General features: G+C 40.0%; 1 protein-coding gene across 1 annotated transcript in view; it reads left to right on the top strand.

The window, feature by feature from the left end:
• ALG14 (ALG14 UDP-N-acetylglucosaminyltransferase subunit) overlaps nucleotides 1-18,493 on the top strand; it is a gene marked incomplete at both ends in the record, with an annotated part of 82,683 nt that overhangs the window by 13,987 nt on the left and 50,203 nt on the right. Inside the window, one exon of the mRNA XM_084242665.1 lies at nucleotides 14,309-14,440. Within this exon, the coding sequence (XP_084098791.1) occupies nucleotides 14,309-14,440 (132 nt within the window). The remainder of the gene's footprint in view (nucleotides 1-14,308; nucleotides 14,441-18,493) is intronic.

Below are 18,493 nucleotides of genomic sequence, written 5' to 3'. Positions count from 1 at the left end.
GTTGTCTCCACTTTTCCTTTAGAAACATTTTTGTATCCTTGCTAGGGATGGTTTTCATCTCCTGAGTTTGCAAAGGTTTTTTATTGCTATAGAATAGTCTTTCCATCAAGAGGGTGTTTTTATTTAAAATCTTTATTCACAAAACAACTTGCTGAGGTTACAGGACCTGGTGTGTTTGTTTCATGTGTTCTACTTTGTTAAGGTAGAATAGCTCCCTAGAAACTTTGCCTTCCCCAGGGTAAAGTCCTTAAAAATAAAAAAAATGGTCTTGATTTAGTAGTTTCTATGTGCAAAATTTGGACTTAAGTTTTATGAGGAATGCAAAGTATGGAAAGGAACTGCCCTTTTGCCTCAAGTTTTAGGTGCAGTTGAAATGGCAAAACAAATACTGAAAATCTTCATAGCTAATTAATAAAGGTGTTGCTGGACAGTGCTAGAAAATAAAAAAAAATAAAAGCCTCTGGAGCCTGGAGTCCTGGGTGGGTCTCGATTCAAGACTACCTATAACCAATTAGACTCTCAGACCCTCTATCCTCCCCAAGATTTGCCCTCTGCAAAGATTAAAGGACCTCAAGCCAAACTATGGTTGGAGTGAAACATTGTCTTGAAAACAGAGGGATTAAGGAGAGTGGATGACAAGGGGACCTGTTGTCACTCTAGGGCCCACCACTTAGGTCTCCTTTGTGGTCCACTCAGAGGCTATATTATCTCTTCCTCAGGCTGGAGGTTGAAGATTAGCTTTGGAAGAACTGATTTGCTCAGGCGACTAGAATGTAGGTTCTGATCCTGGGGATTTCCCCAATGAAATAATCAAGTCCTGACTTTATCCTCCACTTGGCAAGGCCAGCCCAGCACATGAGCTTTTAGTCTGCCTTTTAATGTTTCATTCTTTAGTATGAACTAGGATTTTTCAACCTCAGCACTTTTGACATATTAGCCCAATAAATCTTGTGACGACATTGTTTTCTGTGTGGTGGAATGTTTATCGCTGGTTTCTACCCACCAGGCCCCTGGAGCAGTCCTCTCTTCCCAGCTCATAGCGCAGCACCTCCAGTCTTGGCAACCAAAAATGTTTCTAGATGATGGTCTCACTTACAGCAGGAATGTAGAGGATCCAAATAAGGGATCGGGGAAAAAAAACTAATTATAATAAAGTAAAAATCAAAAACAACAGGCAACTATAAACCAGAGACATTCTGAAGCAGGGGAGAAGGGAGTAGGATCAAAACAAGGGTGGGAAGAGCACAAGGAAATGTGATGATAGTTCACAGATGAATGGGTGGTGGGAATTTCACAGGGACTATAACCAAGATGAAGATTCATACACTGTACAAAAATGGAAAATGATGTAAAAAATATATATATAATTAATTTTTAAAAATGTTTCTAGACCTTGTCTAAGGTCCCCTGGGGAAGAAGTCTCTCTACCCTCTTGAGAATCACTGATTTGAACCAGCATCCACAAACTATCAGCACTGGAGGGCAGCCTCTACGTAAGGGAAGCAAAACTCAGTTGGGAAAGAATTTTGAGAAAAGGAGTCAGGGGAAAGGGCAATGCAAGGAGGAGGGAGAGATGAGGTGCCGAAGGGTAAACAATACCTTAAGGGAGGACAGCATGTCTTTAAAAAAAAGAATGAGGTCTGTTTTTTTTTTTCAAGTCACAAGACAAGAAAGATCCTACCTCTTAAATTTTTGAGTATTAGGAATTTAAAAAATCAAAAGCTTGGAAGATCATATTGAAGAACTCTCATGTAAAGCAGAACAAAAAGAGGGCCTCCCTTGTGGTGCAAGGTTACTTACAATGGCCTGAAGACCCTATTTCATCTGGGCCCCTGTCCCACCCTCCCCTCTTCTCTCCATTGCATCTCCCTCCACACACTCTGTTCCTGCCACCAGAACACCCAGCTATATTCCCCCAACCTACGAAGCTATCTGTAGCCGCTCCAGTGCGAGTTTGATCCCCATCCAGGGAGCTACCCACAAGGCACAGCAGACCTCTCCTGGCTCACCCGCTGCTCCCCTCAGCAGTGTATTTCAGTCGATCTGCCTGTTCTCTTCCCCACTCTGTCTCTGGTGAATCCTCTCACCACCACCCCCCCTGCCACATACACACACCTCTGGCCTGTACCCAGTTCTTATATGCATAAATGAATAAATCTTTTTTAAAAAAAAAAGAACAAAAAGATAAAAACAGTAGAGGAAAAATTTAAAAATTAGGTAATCAAACTGGATGTTGAAGGTCTGCTATGCAGAAAGAACCAAGGACACAGGGGAAAAGAATTTTTAATAAAAATATTTCCAGGACAGCAAGGATATGATCTTCAAACTAAAGGATTATCCCCAGCCCGGATGAACGGGAGTCACAAGATGTAGTGTGTGATTGCAGAAGTAGTGATGAAGAGAAGATACCGAAAACTTCCAGGGAAAAGAGGAGTCACATTGGAGTCCAGAGTGACAGAAGAGCATTGATCCAAAACCAGTTCCTCATTTCCCCTTTCACAGAAGATGTGCTCCTCCAAAACCAGGGGGCCCATGAGAAGGAAGACTCGGTCCTGGAGTCTGTGCTCCAGCCCAGGAGAGAAGCGAGGGAATCTCAAGGCCTGCAGTGCGGTGACTTCCAAGGTGAAGATGCAGTGGCAGCCAGTGGGGCATGGAGCAGAAGAACTGAGAGCTCCCAAAGGGACCATACCAAGGAGGCCCCAGAGATCATTACCTGAGGAGTTGCCTGCTCAGGCAAGTTCCATAAGGAACTTCAAAATCTGCGAGCATGTGTGCACATATATATGATTTCAGCAAAGGACAATAAGAGCTGTGGACTAGAGCGGCCCTGAGGATAGTGGCTTCCCAAGAACACTGGGGAATTTGAAGAGGGGAGACAGCCTGGGAAAAGGAAGTTGGAACTCGCGGGACGTGTTCAGATGATTGGCAGGTGTGTTTTGACAATTATTGTGACAGAAGATTGGGAAAGAAATCAGTTAAGATAGAAGACAAGGAAATATTTCAATTTTAGAAACCTGAGATCATCTTAGCATATTTTCAGTTGCAGAAGGGTGATTGAAGTGAGCTCATAGTTTGTAAGATTTACAAAAAGGGCGTGAGGATCATCTTTGAGTGATGAAAAATGATTAATTTTTGTTTTGGTCTTTGCACATTTTCTGTATATCACAGGTTACACTTGAAAAAATGAAAGTTATTTTTTGAAACAAAGCTGAAAAGAGATAGAAAACTCAGTGGAAGGAGTAACCTATTGGTTGGAAATGTTTCCTTTCTAAATAGCCCAGACATGTCAAAGCACCAATATTTGGAGACAAAATACTTGTATTTTGGAAGCACATTTGTTTTTCTGTTACTTTAATAAATAGGGATTCTTTGCATCTCTTAGCACATAAGTATGTGCGAATCGTGGCAGTATGTTGGTTACAGTCCCTCTGAAACTGACAGGCTTCCATCTAACAACACCTACTGTTTTCCACAAGGTGGGGTGCTAACTTCACACAGTGGGTTGTGGCTGTATATTACTCACTGAGACTTCTAAATCGAATGCATTTGGTATCCCAAGCAATTCTAAAAGAAATGAACTTATAAATTACATCATCACAGTTATGGGGTTTATTTCCATTTGTAAATTCTGCCTTACAAGTCATGGCTTTACATAATTAAATTTTTGGAGTACACCTAATGTGTATATGCATTTTCCTTCCATGAGCCTTAACTATATTCAGTTATAAGTAAAGGTTAAAAAAAAAAACAAAAACCCTCTACTTTGAAGGAAGATCTACTTAAATGAGTGGAATTGCTGAATGAGAAAATATTTGTCACTTATTACAAATTGAGATCCTGAAGTAGCTCTTTTAGTGAATAAATGATTACTTACAAAACAACACATTAGATAAATGTACACATGGTTCTAAAGTACTTTATAGCTTAATTTCTTAAATTTCTTTCTAAATCTTAATTATCTCCTGCTCTATCTCTACAACTCAGACATATTAGGTTAAACCTTTTTGAATCAGATTCTGAGTCAAAGGAACTGAAATAACTGTGGATAACATATTGCTGTTATTTCAACCTTCTGGTAATTTAACCAGAGCCCCTGTGTGGATTCTTACAACATGCAGAGGCAGTAACTTCTTACAATATGGTGCTGTCATTTCTCCATTTTAAAACAAATCAAACACATTCTAATAACCAATGCTAGAATTTAAACATTTGCGTGGATAGCATCATTTTTTTAAGTCATACTTGTAATATGGACCCAAACATACTATAATTTATTGTTTGTTGTTGTAAAATCAGGACATGACTTGTCTCCCTTTGATCGTTCCTTTCGCGAAAATGGAGATTCTTTCCTTTCTTTTTGCCATTAAACTCCAGGAGTAATTCTGGAGCTTGGTCTATACAATCATGCCAGCGACAACATGACCCCAAGCCCTTCCAGATATGAGAATGACTGGTATTATACTTAGGATTGACCAAAGGACTGAACCTGGGGAGGAAGCAGAAGAGGAATAATGAGTGCACAGGGATGTCCCATGGCCTTGAAGGCCATGATAGATGTCACTTCATATATAGAAGTGCCACTAAGAGACCTGTGAGTGAAGGTGCTTTGGACCCCAGCCTGGATTCCGCTGATGACCAGCTCTGTCACCTTGGATGACTTGATCTCTCAGCTCCTCAGTTTCTTACTGTGAAACAAGGAGACTGGCTGAAATCAGAGGATCTTCAACAGCCACCATAATGCCAAGTCTGACTTGTCCAGGATAAGCAAGGCTGCTGCTCCAGGCCACGCCCACTGTAGGACCTGCCAGTAGCTGCTTAAAATCTGAATTTCTAAATTCTGCCTTTTCCTGTACATTCCCATTTGCCTTGCTCTGTCCAGTACCTGCCAGGTCAACCCATTGCCCCAGTTTCAGGGACAGACTCCTGTCTGCCCCATTTCAGTCTGAAAACAATCTGTCACTTACTCACAAAATTATGCTCCAGACCAAACCATGGTGAATAATGATAATGCCCTTAGCCTGTTTTCCCTCTTACTGTTCACCCCAGCTGCAAACCTAAGTCACCCCAAACTCTCCAGCCTCCTCAAACATCCCCATTTGCCCTGCAATTCCTTATGCTACAAGTATCCTGTAGGCCTTCAAATCATTCTCCCATGCACTTCAGATCTCCCAAGTGATTTTCCCTCTCTGGTTGAAACCCACCCCTTCTGTCCATTCTCTTCATAATTGCCAGAGTTGCTTTCTCAGATGTAGATCTGGTTACATGATGCTTCCTTTTTAGCATTCTTCAGTGGCTTTTCATTGTCTTTAAGATACAATCTACTATTTTCTTTAGCTCCATTGGGCTCCCTGCAGTGCTGCCTCCAGCAGTTCCAAACTCTCCTCCCAGGGTAACAAGGACTAGTAGTACCTCCTGGCTTTACACCTTTGCAGTAGACTAAGGAAGAAGATCTCTTCCAGCTTGTGAAAAGAGAGATGATGCTTCTTTTCCTCCGTTAGTTCCAGCAAATATCTCCTGCTGGCCCCAGTTGGGTTATATTCTAACCTTTTAGCTAGTCCTTGTGGCCAGGGATGAGAGTTATCCCATTGTACACAAGCTACTCCAGGCCAACTCTTGGAAGTAAAGATTGGGGGTAGAACTAAAATCTGACCAAAACCATTTGGCTAAAAATGTGAACAGAGTAAGTTACCCAAGGAAGAGTGGGTGGTTGGTGACAAAAGAAAGGCACAATAAAAGAAGAGTGAACTAATGTTCACTAAAAAGGACTTTAGAAATCTTTTGGGCCAGAGTTCCATAATTGTTTCAAATACAATTTTTTTACTTCCCTGAAGCCAAGAAACCTTCAGTCAAGGAACAGCTCCTTAAGGGAAAATGAGGAGTGGCTGCAACCAGGTGCCAGGCCCAGAGCCTACCTGTTTGAGTCACTTAAGACCCAGTTGTAGAATCTTGGTGACTAGTTGAGGATTCCTAATCTCAACAGACTTCCTTGTCTGACAGTGAGAGACTGAGGTCGCACTCAGAGAGGTTGCCTCACCCAAGGTGACAGAGCTGGTTACCAGCAGAACCCATTGCTCCTTCACTCCTAGGTCATCTTCTTTATCATAGCACTTTATCCACTTCGATGAAGTGAGCAAGCCACCAAATACTTGAACGACAGGCATATACAAACATTTTTTTGGTGATAAATCTTGGCCATCTTGATTACAGAATAATTGTTTGAACCATCCAACATACTTTTTAAAAATATATATGTACTTTATATTGTTAAAAAATAGTTATGAAAGAAAACTGAAACCACTTTTGGTTGAATGAAATGTTGCCATTTCAGTTTTGTCTTGTTTCCAAGATCCTGCAATAGTGTGGCATTCATTAAATAATAAACTTATTGTACATTTCAGTGTGTGGTAATAGCAAAGAATGACTTCATAGACCACTTATCTGCTCTGTTGTGGTTTATGATGCCATCTGGATTCCTTCGTGAAGTTATTTCCATCTAAATCACTATAAACTTCTATTTAGTTTGTCACAAATCTGAAGCCAGATATGTTTGTGGTTTTTAGCAATGATGTAATTCTGGAAGATACTTTGAAAGTTACAAGTTGTCATATGTGATTAGTATTTAACTCAGTGTTTCACATAATTTCAGACAAGCTAGAAGTCTGAAAAAAATCCATTTCTCCACTTTACTATTTTACTCTTAAAACATCCTACCTGTCTTCTCTATCTGTCAAGTATGTGTGAGAGGTGCTGGGTGGCTGTCTGGGCATACACAGTGCTAGAGAATGTGATCCCTGCCCTGTCTTAATTAGACAGATAGATAGCTAGACAGCTAGAAAGGCTGTTTCACTAGCTATATGACAGAGGGAGAATTTTATGTTTTATCTTCTGTATTAATGGCAGTTATGTGTAAGAGATTACATTATGCGCAAGGCAAGCACATACCGCAGGATATGCACATTGAATTGCACAGAAAGAAAAGACCAACTAAACATACTTTCTAGAAGTGTGTTACCCAGTTAACTGCCAGGTAAAAGTAATAGTAAAACAATTGAACTTACCGGAAGGAACTTGGGACCTAAGGTTTTACAGAAAAGCCTGAAGATTTCTAAGACCCTATGTTTTTATTCCAATTTTTCCCTAAAAAGGCTCAGAGCAGGAGAGGGAGTCTTTAGTAACAATGGAAGGTGGGGTTCATGTGGAGCACCAGGCAAAAGGGACAAGGAGATTGGAAGAGGTTGAGAGCTCAGTTCCCATAGAAACAGGAAGGGACAACAAGTGTTATGGGTGGGAACTCTGTAGATATGTAAGGTAGATGAGTTAAAAAGTGGAAGGGAAAGGAAATGGGCCAGAATTGGCTAAACAAAAGAGCAGTAGGGGGCAGGGAGCCTGCCTCTGGGAAGCTAGTTCAGTTTATTGTATATCCAACAGGGAGGCGCAGAGATATGCACAAGGTCTATAAAAGGGGAAGCTCACAGTACATCTCAGGACACACGGAAGAAGACCTGGGTTCAGATCCTGGCCCTACCCTGTCCTGTCTCTGTCACTTTGGAAAAGTTCCGATTTCTCATCTGTGAAATAAGAAAGTTGGATTAGTTGGTCTCTTGCAATCAGCGTCTACTTAGTATAGACCACAGACTGTACTTCCAGAAACTTCTAGAAATGGTAATAAGTAATTCGTTTTGCAATATTGACTGAGCACCCATAATATGTGACGTATCAGTCTGTACACTAAGATTACAGCAGTGAACAAGGATGAGATCCTTTCTCTAAAGGAATTCATGTTCTGGGGAGGGAGAGAGTCAACACTCAAACAAAAATGAACAAGCTAGTTTGAGGAACCTTCATAATTGCTATGAAGATGGTAAAATAAGATGGTGTGGTAAAAGTGACCATTATTGGGGGAGGTGCTGGTGGTGGAGAACTGAATTCTCTGAGGAGAAAACGTTTAAGCCTAACTTGTAGGAAGGAGCTAACTATGAGGCAGTGTAAAGGCAAAGCAAGACTATCAGAATAAAAAGAAAAGTCCCTCAGGTAGAAATGAGTTTGACACATTCAAATGGCAGGAAGACCCGTATGGCTGTGAGTGAGCAAGGCGCTGTGGAGAGGTAAACCAGCACCAGACTACATGGGACCCTGTAAGAAATTTGGATTTTACCCCAAGTACAGTGATTAGTCTTTGGAGGATTTTAAGCAAGACAAAGAATGGAAAAATCTGCACATAACAAAAAAGATCACTCTGTTAATTCTTTAGAGGATAAACTACAAGGGAACAAGGAGAGAAGTAGTGACAGGTAAAGAGGCTATTCTAGAAGTAATGGTGAGAAATGCTGATGTCCTGGGGGTGGCAGGGACATTGGGAATAAGTAGATAAACATGGAATGTATGTAGAGGTTTTGGAAGAAGGACACATGGGAGCAGCCTCCTACCACTGTCCCTGCCAACCCTATATGGTCTTCCTAACTGTGCAGGATATCTATTTATGATAAATTCTCCTCTTCATTTGTTGACTTCTTGCTTGGAAATGCCAGAGTGGCGTGTTTGGTGGTAATGTGATAGTTTAGTTTTGAGTTGTTATAGTGAATAGAGGAACACTAAAACAAGTATGTGTTTCTGAGTTCCAGTAGAATGGATTTCTAGCCAGTTTCGCTGCCCCGCTGTCACTCAAGGGAAGAACTTTCCCTGGATTTCTATACAAAGCCAGAAGAGCATTGATTTAGTCATGTGACCACTCCTGAACCAAATGTTGGGTCTGGGAAAAGGGCTAGAGGTGGAAAATGCTGGCTGAAGCATCCTTTATATCCTGCCTCCCATTAGTAGGACATAAAAGAGGGCCTGGGACAGTTCCCTCAAGGCAAAGGTACAAACTAACAAAAACAATATGTGTGTTAAGCTGCCTTCATTTGGATTTCTCCAGCAACCACAATCCCTGGAAATGCCTGGCCAGAGGTCATGGCCAGACCTGAACTTTGGCTCTCTGAAACTGAATCCCATTCCTTTGTCTTCAAAAGAACTTTTGTTAAAACCAAAACACAAGCCTTCTATTGATGATTTTTCTTCTCTGATTTCCTTATATGTTTGACTATTTTCTAAGACCGTGTAAGGTAATAAGAATTCTCATAAGATTTTGCCACAGCTTGGCTGTCAGTGTTTCTTCTAGGTGACACAGGACATCAGACTCTGAGGGTCACGGTAGCTAGTCTGAGGGTCCTATTTCTGTGAAGATGGCCCCAGGCTCCCATCTATTTGACTGCAAGCCTGCACAGCAGATGTATCACAGAAGCAATTGGCATAGACTTTTCCAAGCAGTTTTAAGCGCAGAATGGGATGCTCTGTTCCTTTCATTTTTTGCATTCATACCTCAAAGCCTCCAGTCTCTCCTCTCTCATGGACCTGTTTACTAGGAGAGGACTCATGAGGCTGAGACATTTCTTGTGGCCCTTGTGAATGGTTGATTTCACAGAGGGAGGTCTCGGCTGTCTACATAGGACACATTGTTAGGGGAGGGGACATTTGTGTTTGGTTCCTTCTCATCTTCCTCCTGTTCCCTGAACCTTTAGGGTTTGGTGCCTTCTATTATAAACTCCCAGTCCTCTGCTTTGCTCCTGCATTTTCCTTTTAGCCCCAGGAGTTTTGTTCAGTTCAACATATTCATTGAGTGACCCTCATAAATAAGGTCCTAACTGTGTACTCTGAAATTACTTCCTTATCATCGATTCTGTAAGTACCTCTCAGCTAGGTGACAGGAAGACTGAATTAGTTTATACTAACATGCAATGACATACTGCATGATTCATTCAGTAAATATTTATCGAGCACCAGCTATACACCAAGTACTCCTTCAGGCACTGAGATTGCAGTGATTAAAAGTCCCTGGCCTCCTTCGATAAGTTTGTGGTAACCTGTGTGGTAACCATGGTCCAAGAAATCCCCAGTGAATCTCATTTATTCCAATGGAGGAGACAGGTTTTGTGTGTGTGTGTGTGTGTGTGTGTGCGCATGCGTGCGTGCGTGTACATGCATGTACCTGTTTGTGTCCAGTAATTTGTGAAAACATAAAACAAGGGTTGGTGAGGGGGAGAAAAGAGTATCTGTGCATGTGGCAAGGGGTAAGGTTATTTTAGAAAGGTTAATCAATAAGAGTCTTAGAGAACAACTGGTCTGTCTAAACATAGGGGATATGTGGGTGGAGGTTTGGATGGAGAGAAATCGCTCTTGGTGGAATTTCCAATAATCATAATCCTAACTTACTGTCAAAAACTAATCATGGGAGGAAGATGTGGCTGGATTTGGAGCTGTATAGTGGAGAGTGATAAGCCAGAAATTGGCACCATGTGAATTGTCCTGTCCATCCTGCCACTCAGTCATGGTTAGGAACGCTTGATCCCCACACACCCCCATCCCCCAAGCTGGTCAGCTCTTTGCTATTTCCCTGTTTGTCTTGCTGATAGGACTTTCAGCTTGGTTTTCTTCCCACCTATCACTTAAACTCTCATCCTTGATGGTTTCACATTCTCCCATCACATCACCTCAAGCTGTTCCAATAAATATCCTTATTATAACTTGGAAGAAGCCACTTATTGCCCTACCCAATGAGTAACAATATGCCTTATCATTGAAATTGGGACCTTTCTAAAAGTGGAAGGGGGCACTATTATACATTATGCTGGGGCTACAGATATAAACTGGAACTGTCCTCTGCAAACTGGGGGATTGGCCACAGTAAACACATGGTCATGGCCACGTAGCTCTACCCCACAACTAGAACCGAGAATCACCTTCAAACCTAGCATTGGAGGCTTAAGTGGGCTCCTTTTGTGGTGCTTGGAGAATTCCAGAGGTCATCACTCTAGTCACTAGCCTTGTTTCTTGGGCCACCTTTTGCAGTTTCCATCTTGGAAACCCCTCATTTTTTGCCCCTGAACATGTCCCCATTAGTTTCCATCCTTCTCAGAATGCACTGGGGACTTCCTAAACCCATTTCCTCTTCTTCTACAGGCTGCTCCACAGGATGAGATGTAGACTCTTCTAAAAGGAGTCTAAGGTCTAAGAAAGCTATCTCCAGACCCACTCACCCTTGCACAGCCCTGGTTGTTTGCCTACTTGGAGCTAAGATGTAATCAGAGAAGCTAGATTTCTGAGCTGGAGTGGAGTTGATCACCTTTGCATTCCTTAGGACACCTTAAAAACATCCAGAAATATTATTCATTGCACCTTCACAAAATTATATGCTCATACCTTTAAAAAGATTCAAGGGAAATGATAAGTACCCATGCTTTTTTGAGGAAAATACAGATGCTGAGATCAAGTCTTAAAATTTAGAAGTAACGTTGAAAGATCTTCATAATGACACTCTACTTGGCCTTTTTTTTTTTTATAGAGGCATTTTTTTAAAATTTATTTGTTTGTTTGTTTGTTTGTTTTATACATGCACTGGGTACAGTCAGAAGCGCGGGAGGGTGAGAGAATTCACCAAAGCCAGAGCTGGGAGCAGAGCAGGCAAAAGGACCAAAGTACACTGCTGAGGGGAGCAGCAGGTGGCAGGAGAGGTCTGCGGCAGGAGAGGTCTGCGCGCCATGTGGGAACCTCCTCTGGTGGCCTGGGAGCAGCCGGGGATCGAACCTGCGCCGCAGAGGCCGCAGGCAGCTTTGCAACCCAGCGCTCAACCGCTGCGCCACCAGGGAGGCCCCTTGGCCTTTTTTTTTAGCCACAGTAACAACAGTGACATGACATAGTATTGGATTCAAATGTTACTTTTATTAAAGATTTGTTTATTTATATATACAGGAACTGGGGTACAGGCCAGAGATATAGGGGATGAGAGGATTCACCAGAGACAGAGTGGGGAACAGAACAGGGAAATTGACTGAAATACACTGCTGAGGGGAGCAGGCAAGACAGGAGAGGTCTGTGCCATGTCCATAGTTCCTTATCTAAAATCAATTCCTTGACGTTCTGAAAACTGAAAAGAAAAATCCCAAATTTGTCCCAAATTTATTCACAGCAAAACCTGATTTGAATTGGCATAAAACTTATCATCTGTATCCCACTAACTGTGAATATTTATGTTTTGCTGCAGAAATATTGTTTGTTTACTTCCCCAAACTTCAAAGAGGAATATTATATAGTGAATGCATAATTATACTGATTAAAACAATTCTGCTCCAAAAGGCTTCTGTTAAGAAATTTGATTCTATAGTATTACTTTGCCTATGACATATTTTTCAATGAATAATCTCTGTCAATTCAGGAGCACAAATCTGAAACAAAATTCCTTACAGTTTGCCCCTACATGGCTTGCTCCAGGTATGGTCTCTCAGTATATTTTCTAGTTTAACATTTAGTACCTTAATCCTTTGGAAGGAAAACATTGATTTAATAAATGATTAACAAATAAAGCTAGTATAAACATATTGAGCCCAAATCTCTCCTCCTTGGGGTAACATAGAAGAAAGAGGAAATATTCTTTATCATTATGTGGGAATAGAGTGATTATATGTGCAGTCCATTTTCATTTTGTGCTCCTGCCTTCCTGAAGCATAGCAGAAGCCTCCAAACATAATTTCATACCTTTTTCTAAGTGTAAAAAAACTTAGGACTGGTAAATGTATGCTTCCCACAGGTGTAAGAAAGGGCCTTTATATTCTTTTCTCAAGGGACATATTTTTCCTCAAGGCCAAAGGGGAATAGAGAGGGAATGCAAAGAGTCCTTTACTCTCTGACTTAACCTGAGTGGTAACCAGGATCCAAGAAATCCCCAGGGAATCTCACCTGGTCTTCAAGCCCTTGTGTTGTCCCTTACATGTCGAATAGGGTCACCTATGTAGGATTTTGCAGAAATGACAAAGAGTGACTTGTGAAGTTAGCTCATATACGACATTGTGATTTTGCCTTGCCCTCTCTTAGATCACTGCTTTTGGTAGCTAGCTGTTGTGAAATAAGGCTCCAGGTAGCCCTATAGGAAGGTCCTGTGGCAAAGAAGGACTATCTTCTGCCAACACCAGCACAAAATTGCTATCCATGTGAGCAGGCCACCTTGGAAATGAATCTTCCAGCCCTAGTCAATTCTTCAGATAGTTGCAGCCCCAGCCAACAACTTGACTCCAATTTCATCAGAGACCCCAAGCCAGAGCAATCCAGCAAGCACTCCTAGGTCCCTGATGCCCCCAGAAGTTGTGAGAAACAAACAGTATTTATTGTTTGAAGCTGTTAAGTTTTGGAGTAATTTGTTACACAGCAAAGATTAATGAACACACCTGAAACTTTGATTCAAGACAGAAATGTTGATTTCTGATTATGAAAGTGATAATACAGTTTGTTCCAAATTTCAAACATAGACCTATGTGACCCAGAAAAAGAAACAATCTTATAATATCACCCCCTTCACAATTTGTGGCAAATAGTTCCAGGTTTGCCCTGTGCAAATACTAATGTGTGTGCGTGCATACACACATAGATATAAACACCTATGTGTGATTATAGTAAACATACTGTCCTACAACTTGTATAATCATTTGAACAACTTATTTTGGTACATCTTCATTTAAATCTATATAAGTCTATGTCATTTGTTCATATATCCCCATATATTTTACTATATAGACTTTTCCTCTGAAGGATATTTGGGCTGTCCCAGTTTCCACAAATATAGTGATAAGGTGTATAAACAAATCAGTAAATCTACCCATATATTTCTGGAAGCAGAATTGCTGAATCAAATGTAGGCACATTTGTTAATCTGGTAGATATTTCCAGATAGCCCTCACAAAGAGTTGTACCAGTGTATTTGAGCAGGGAAGAAAACTGTTTCTTTTCCTATCTCTCAACAACACAATGTATCCATAATCTTTGTCAATTGGCAAGGTGAAAATGATTCATTGTTTCCTATTGTGTTGAATTGTTCCCTATCCTTTCCAATGTTTATTGGCTGTTTTTGCTTTTCCTGTTTGGAATTGTCTTTTCCTCTCTTTTGCCTATCTATTCCAGGTCTTATATACTGATTTATAAGAACTCTGTACACCAGCAAATTAAGCCCCGTGCCTAAAACTTTTTATAGAAAATTTTCTGCAACTTCTTGTGAAAATTGATTTGAACACTTCTCAATCATATTTGGAATTTTTCTGTCATAACCTAGTGATGTGTGTTACATAAAGTATGAAAAGGGCTTTGCAGCTTAATTTAAAAGTAGTTGGAATGAAAATTTTAAATAATTAAGACAGTATTTCCTATTTGTACAAGTGTTGACTGTTACTGTGTTTTACTTTGGTACCAGAGGCCAGATTGATTTGGATATTTATTTTTTTTTTTCTAGTTTCCCAAATACTTCATTCACCGCATTCCAAGAAGCCGCGAGGTTAAGCAGCCTTGGCTGTCCACGGTGCTCACCACCTTGTACTCCACCTGGCTCTCCTTTCCACTGACTCTCCGAGTGAAGCCAGATTTGGTACGTGGACTGTCACTGAGGGAGGAAGTAGCTCTCCAATGACTTGATCCTTCGTTAGTAACAAGATACAGTTTTCTTAAATAACTATCCTTTATCAGGGTGCCAGACACTATGCTCAATCTTTTACTAAAGTCTGCTAAAGTTTATCATTTGAATGTACTTTGCTGAAAGATGTGAGAAATTTGTCTTCCCTTTGTATCTATAACTTGAACTCTAAATCTGCCTTCTTCTCCTACTTGGCTTAACGAGATAAACATTGAAGGAGCAGTACCTTTAACCGACTTCTGTTCCTATCCACCTGTGGTTCCTGAGCCGACGTCCTATGCTAGGGAGGAGCCAATTTTTTGTGCTTTTTCAATACTGCTCTTGCTTTTGTCAAGATTTATCAGAAGTATTATTATTAGATACAGTATTTAGTGAGCAGAATGTCAAACACATTGAGATTTTTATAGGAAGGTAATACAGAAAATAAAAATGTGAACTAAATTAGTGCACCGTTAACCTTTTCTCCCCTTATTTATAAACAAATGTTATTTTTTAATATTTATTTATTTATGCAATAAAGAACTGGGGTACAAGCCAGAGGTATAGAGGGTGAGAGGATTCACCAGAGACAGAGTGGGGAACAGAACAGGCAGATTGACTGAAATACACTGCTGAGGGGAGCAGCAGGCGAGCCAGAAGAGGTCTGCTGCACCAAACAAATATTATTAATAAATTTCTTATTTCTCTGTAGACATCAGAATGAATTCTATTATAAATCTCAAATGTACTGCAGTAGACAGTGCAGATCAGTAGCTGTGTCATTACAGGAGTGTACGGTTCTTAAATAATACTTTCATTCCTATTGAATGCTGAATCCATTAACCAGAATAGCCTGAAAGAAAATGCTTTCCTTACTTTCCATATACCTGAGTTCTGGCATGAAGGATATTATGCTCATAAATAGTTGAACAGAAATTCATTTAGCTATAATGATGTTGAAAGATCCCTATTGAGTTAGTCATTGCCTTTAATCAGCTGGATTGCAAGTCTCTCATTTGGATGAGAACTTTAAAAACTGAATTTGATTTTTCTACATGAACAGTTTAGATTGTTTTTAAAAGATATAATTTACATACAGTGAAATGCACAGATCTTAAGGGTATAGTTTCATTCCATCACTGTCAAGACACAGAACATTTCCATCACCCCAAAAAGTTTTCTTCTGCCCCTTCCTAGTCAGCCCCTGTCCCAAGTACCCACTTTTGGATTAATCTATCACCATTAATTAATGTTGCTTGCATTTATTTTTAAATTTCTGACAACATATGTTTATCTCACAGTCTCCAACCACATTTTTAATGTGTGGAATTGATGTTTCCTTAAAAGATCAATATTTCCCTGAAAGACTTAGTTCATTTTGAAAACTCAGACAACCAGGGGCAGTAGGGGGAAAGATTTTAGCATTTTAAGCTGGAAATTTGGGGTTTACATTTACTAACCCACTAGAGAGGCAGACCCACTGTCACTGGCAACAGTTGGCTGGAGTGTACCTTAAGACTCTAAGGGGTTAAGGCTCAGCAGGAAGAAATGATATGCTAAGTGATTTCTGCTGTGGACACAGGCGCTCTGGTGACTGCCTGGCCAAAGTACTGATGTCCTTGTAGTGGAAAGAGTGGCCAATGGGGTGTTAGGACACTTGGTTCCAGGCCCACTTTGGATTTTATTTTATTTCAGTCAGTTCCCTTCTGGGCCTCATTTTTTACCTTAAAACGAAAGGATTGTACTAGATGTCCTTCTAACTTAGTTTAAAATTTTATGGCTGCTATAAATTTGCTTGTAAAAGTGGAAGGAAAAAAACTATTATGAGTTCCTAAAGGATTAAGAGGAGAGAAGCAAGGAAATGTAAAATAGTTATTTCCATTTTAAGCTGAGTTAGTTAAAAAAATTATTTCAATCTTGAACATTGTCTGATCAGTTGCTTTGATATGGTTGACTTCACAAAATGAACTCCCACTTAATGAAATTCCATTTTATAGAGGAAAAAGTTAATGGTTAAGAAACCCCTTATACTACACTGAAAGCAAAACTAAAGCATGCTGATCTTTCCCTGATTTACTTATGTCATCTACCACACAGCACCCTTCCTTCTTCTTTAAAAAGGTGAAAGAAAAATCCACTCTTAGAAAGAATAGTACATCATACCTAAAATGACCAGAGTTGTCTATATAGCAAGATGCCTTTTTGCTTCACTTTAACTGTGTGTACCTGAGCTAGGAACTGCCACTCCATTTCGCTCTCTCTGTCCCTCACTTTGTCATCTGTGTGGTGTAAACAAAGACACTTTCCTTATTCTTCCAGAGTGAGTGCTGGATAATAGAAATTTCAACTTTTTAAATGGAAATTCCATCTGGTATATTATAGCACACATTTATTGAGCAAACTTAGCTGTGCCAGACCTGGTACCCACTGCTTGCATTCATGCTGTGTGAAATAGGTAGTACTGTTATTCATATTTAATAATAGGAAGCTGAGACTGAGACATGAAGTTACTTGTCCAGAGTTTGTACCACCAGCCAATAACAGAGTTAGGACTACAGTCGAGGTCTTTATGATTCCAGTGCCCAAGGTCCGAACCATTGATCTGTAAGCCTCTATTTCTGGCTCAGGCCATGGAAGACTATGTTCATGCAGGCAAAGTAAGAATCAATTAGTAAATTGATTAGTAAATTAATTCTTCAAATAATAGTAAATTTTATTTTATAAATTGTAAAATTGTATTTCATAAATTGAAAATACATCCCAGCAGCTCGAGTGAAGTGCCTGTTTTCTTAGTAGATGCAGCAGATTGATCTAATTGAATAATAGAATGTATTTCAAAATTATACATCATGTATATTTTTCAAAATAAAACATTTTCTAAACTCAAAGTGAGCAATAAAAATAAGTGGGAATAGTATTATTAAAGAATTCTACTCATGAAATTGACCTGGAATATTAATTGAATTCATATTCAATTTCCCATTGCAGAAAATCATGTAAAACCATCATGAGGAAATGTATAATTTGATCCTTTTTGTGTGTAGAAGAACTGGGGTGTAGATCAGAGGTGTGGGGTGGCGGGGTGAGGAGAGTGAGAGGATTCACCAGAGATGGAGTGGGGCATGGAACAGGCAGATTTACTGAAATACACTGCTGAGGGGAGCAGCGGGTGAGACAGGAGAGGTCTGTTGGGCCATATGTGGGTTAGCTCCCTGGCCAGGGATTGAACTCAGGCTATAGAGGTAATAGTGCTGAGACTTAACCCCTAGGCTACCAGGGAGGCACAGTATTTAATGTTTTGATTGACTTTTTGAATGAATTGATAATCTAATCTTCAAGTAATTTAGAGGAAAAAGAACATAAATCTGTTTACTGAGTGTATATTAAAAGTCATGCTTATTTATCTAAGCTAATTATTAGCTTAAAAAAGCCTGTCTTAGAGAAAAGTTATAAATGCTGTCTAGCACAAAGAAATGGAGAGACATCCCCTGCTCATGGATTGGAAGAATAAACATTATTAAAATGGCCATCCTTCCAAAAGCAATATACAGATTCAATGCTATTCCAATCAAAATTTCAATGTCATTCTTCAAAGAAATAGAACAATTATTGATGAAATTCATATGGAATCACAAAAACCCCGAATAGCCAAAGCTCTCCTGAAAAAAAAAGAAGGGAATGGAGGCATCAGACTCCCAGACTTCAAACTATACTACAAAGCCATAATCATCAAAACTGCATGGTATTGGAACAAGAACAGACATACAGACTAATGGAATCGAATAGAAAATCCAGAAATAAACCCACAGATTTATGGTCAACTAATCTTTGACAAAGGAGCAAAGAATATGCATTGGAGCAAAGAAAGTTTGTTCAATAAATGGTGCTGGGAAAACTGGGTCGCTACATGCAAAAGAATGAAGCTTGACCACCACCTCACACCATACACAAAAATCAACTCAAAATGGATTAAAGAACTAGACATAAGACCTGAAACCATAAAATATATAGAAGGAAATATAGGCGAAA

This window comes from Talpa europaea, assembly GCF_964194135.1.
Source record: "Talpa europaea genome assembly, chromosome: 9".
Classification (NCBI taxonomy): domain Eukaryota; kingdom Metazoa; phylum Chordata; class Mammalia; order Eulipotyphla; family Talpidae; genus Talpa; species Talpa europaea.
The sequence above is the reverse complement of the archived record's forward strand: the minus strand, read 5'-3'. Positions and strand labels throughout refer to the sequence as shown.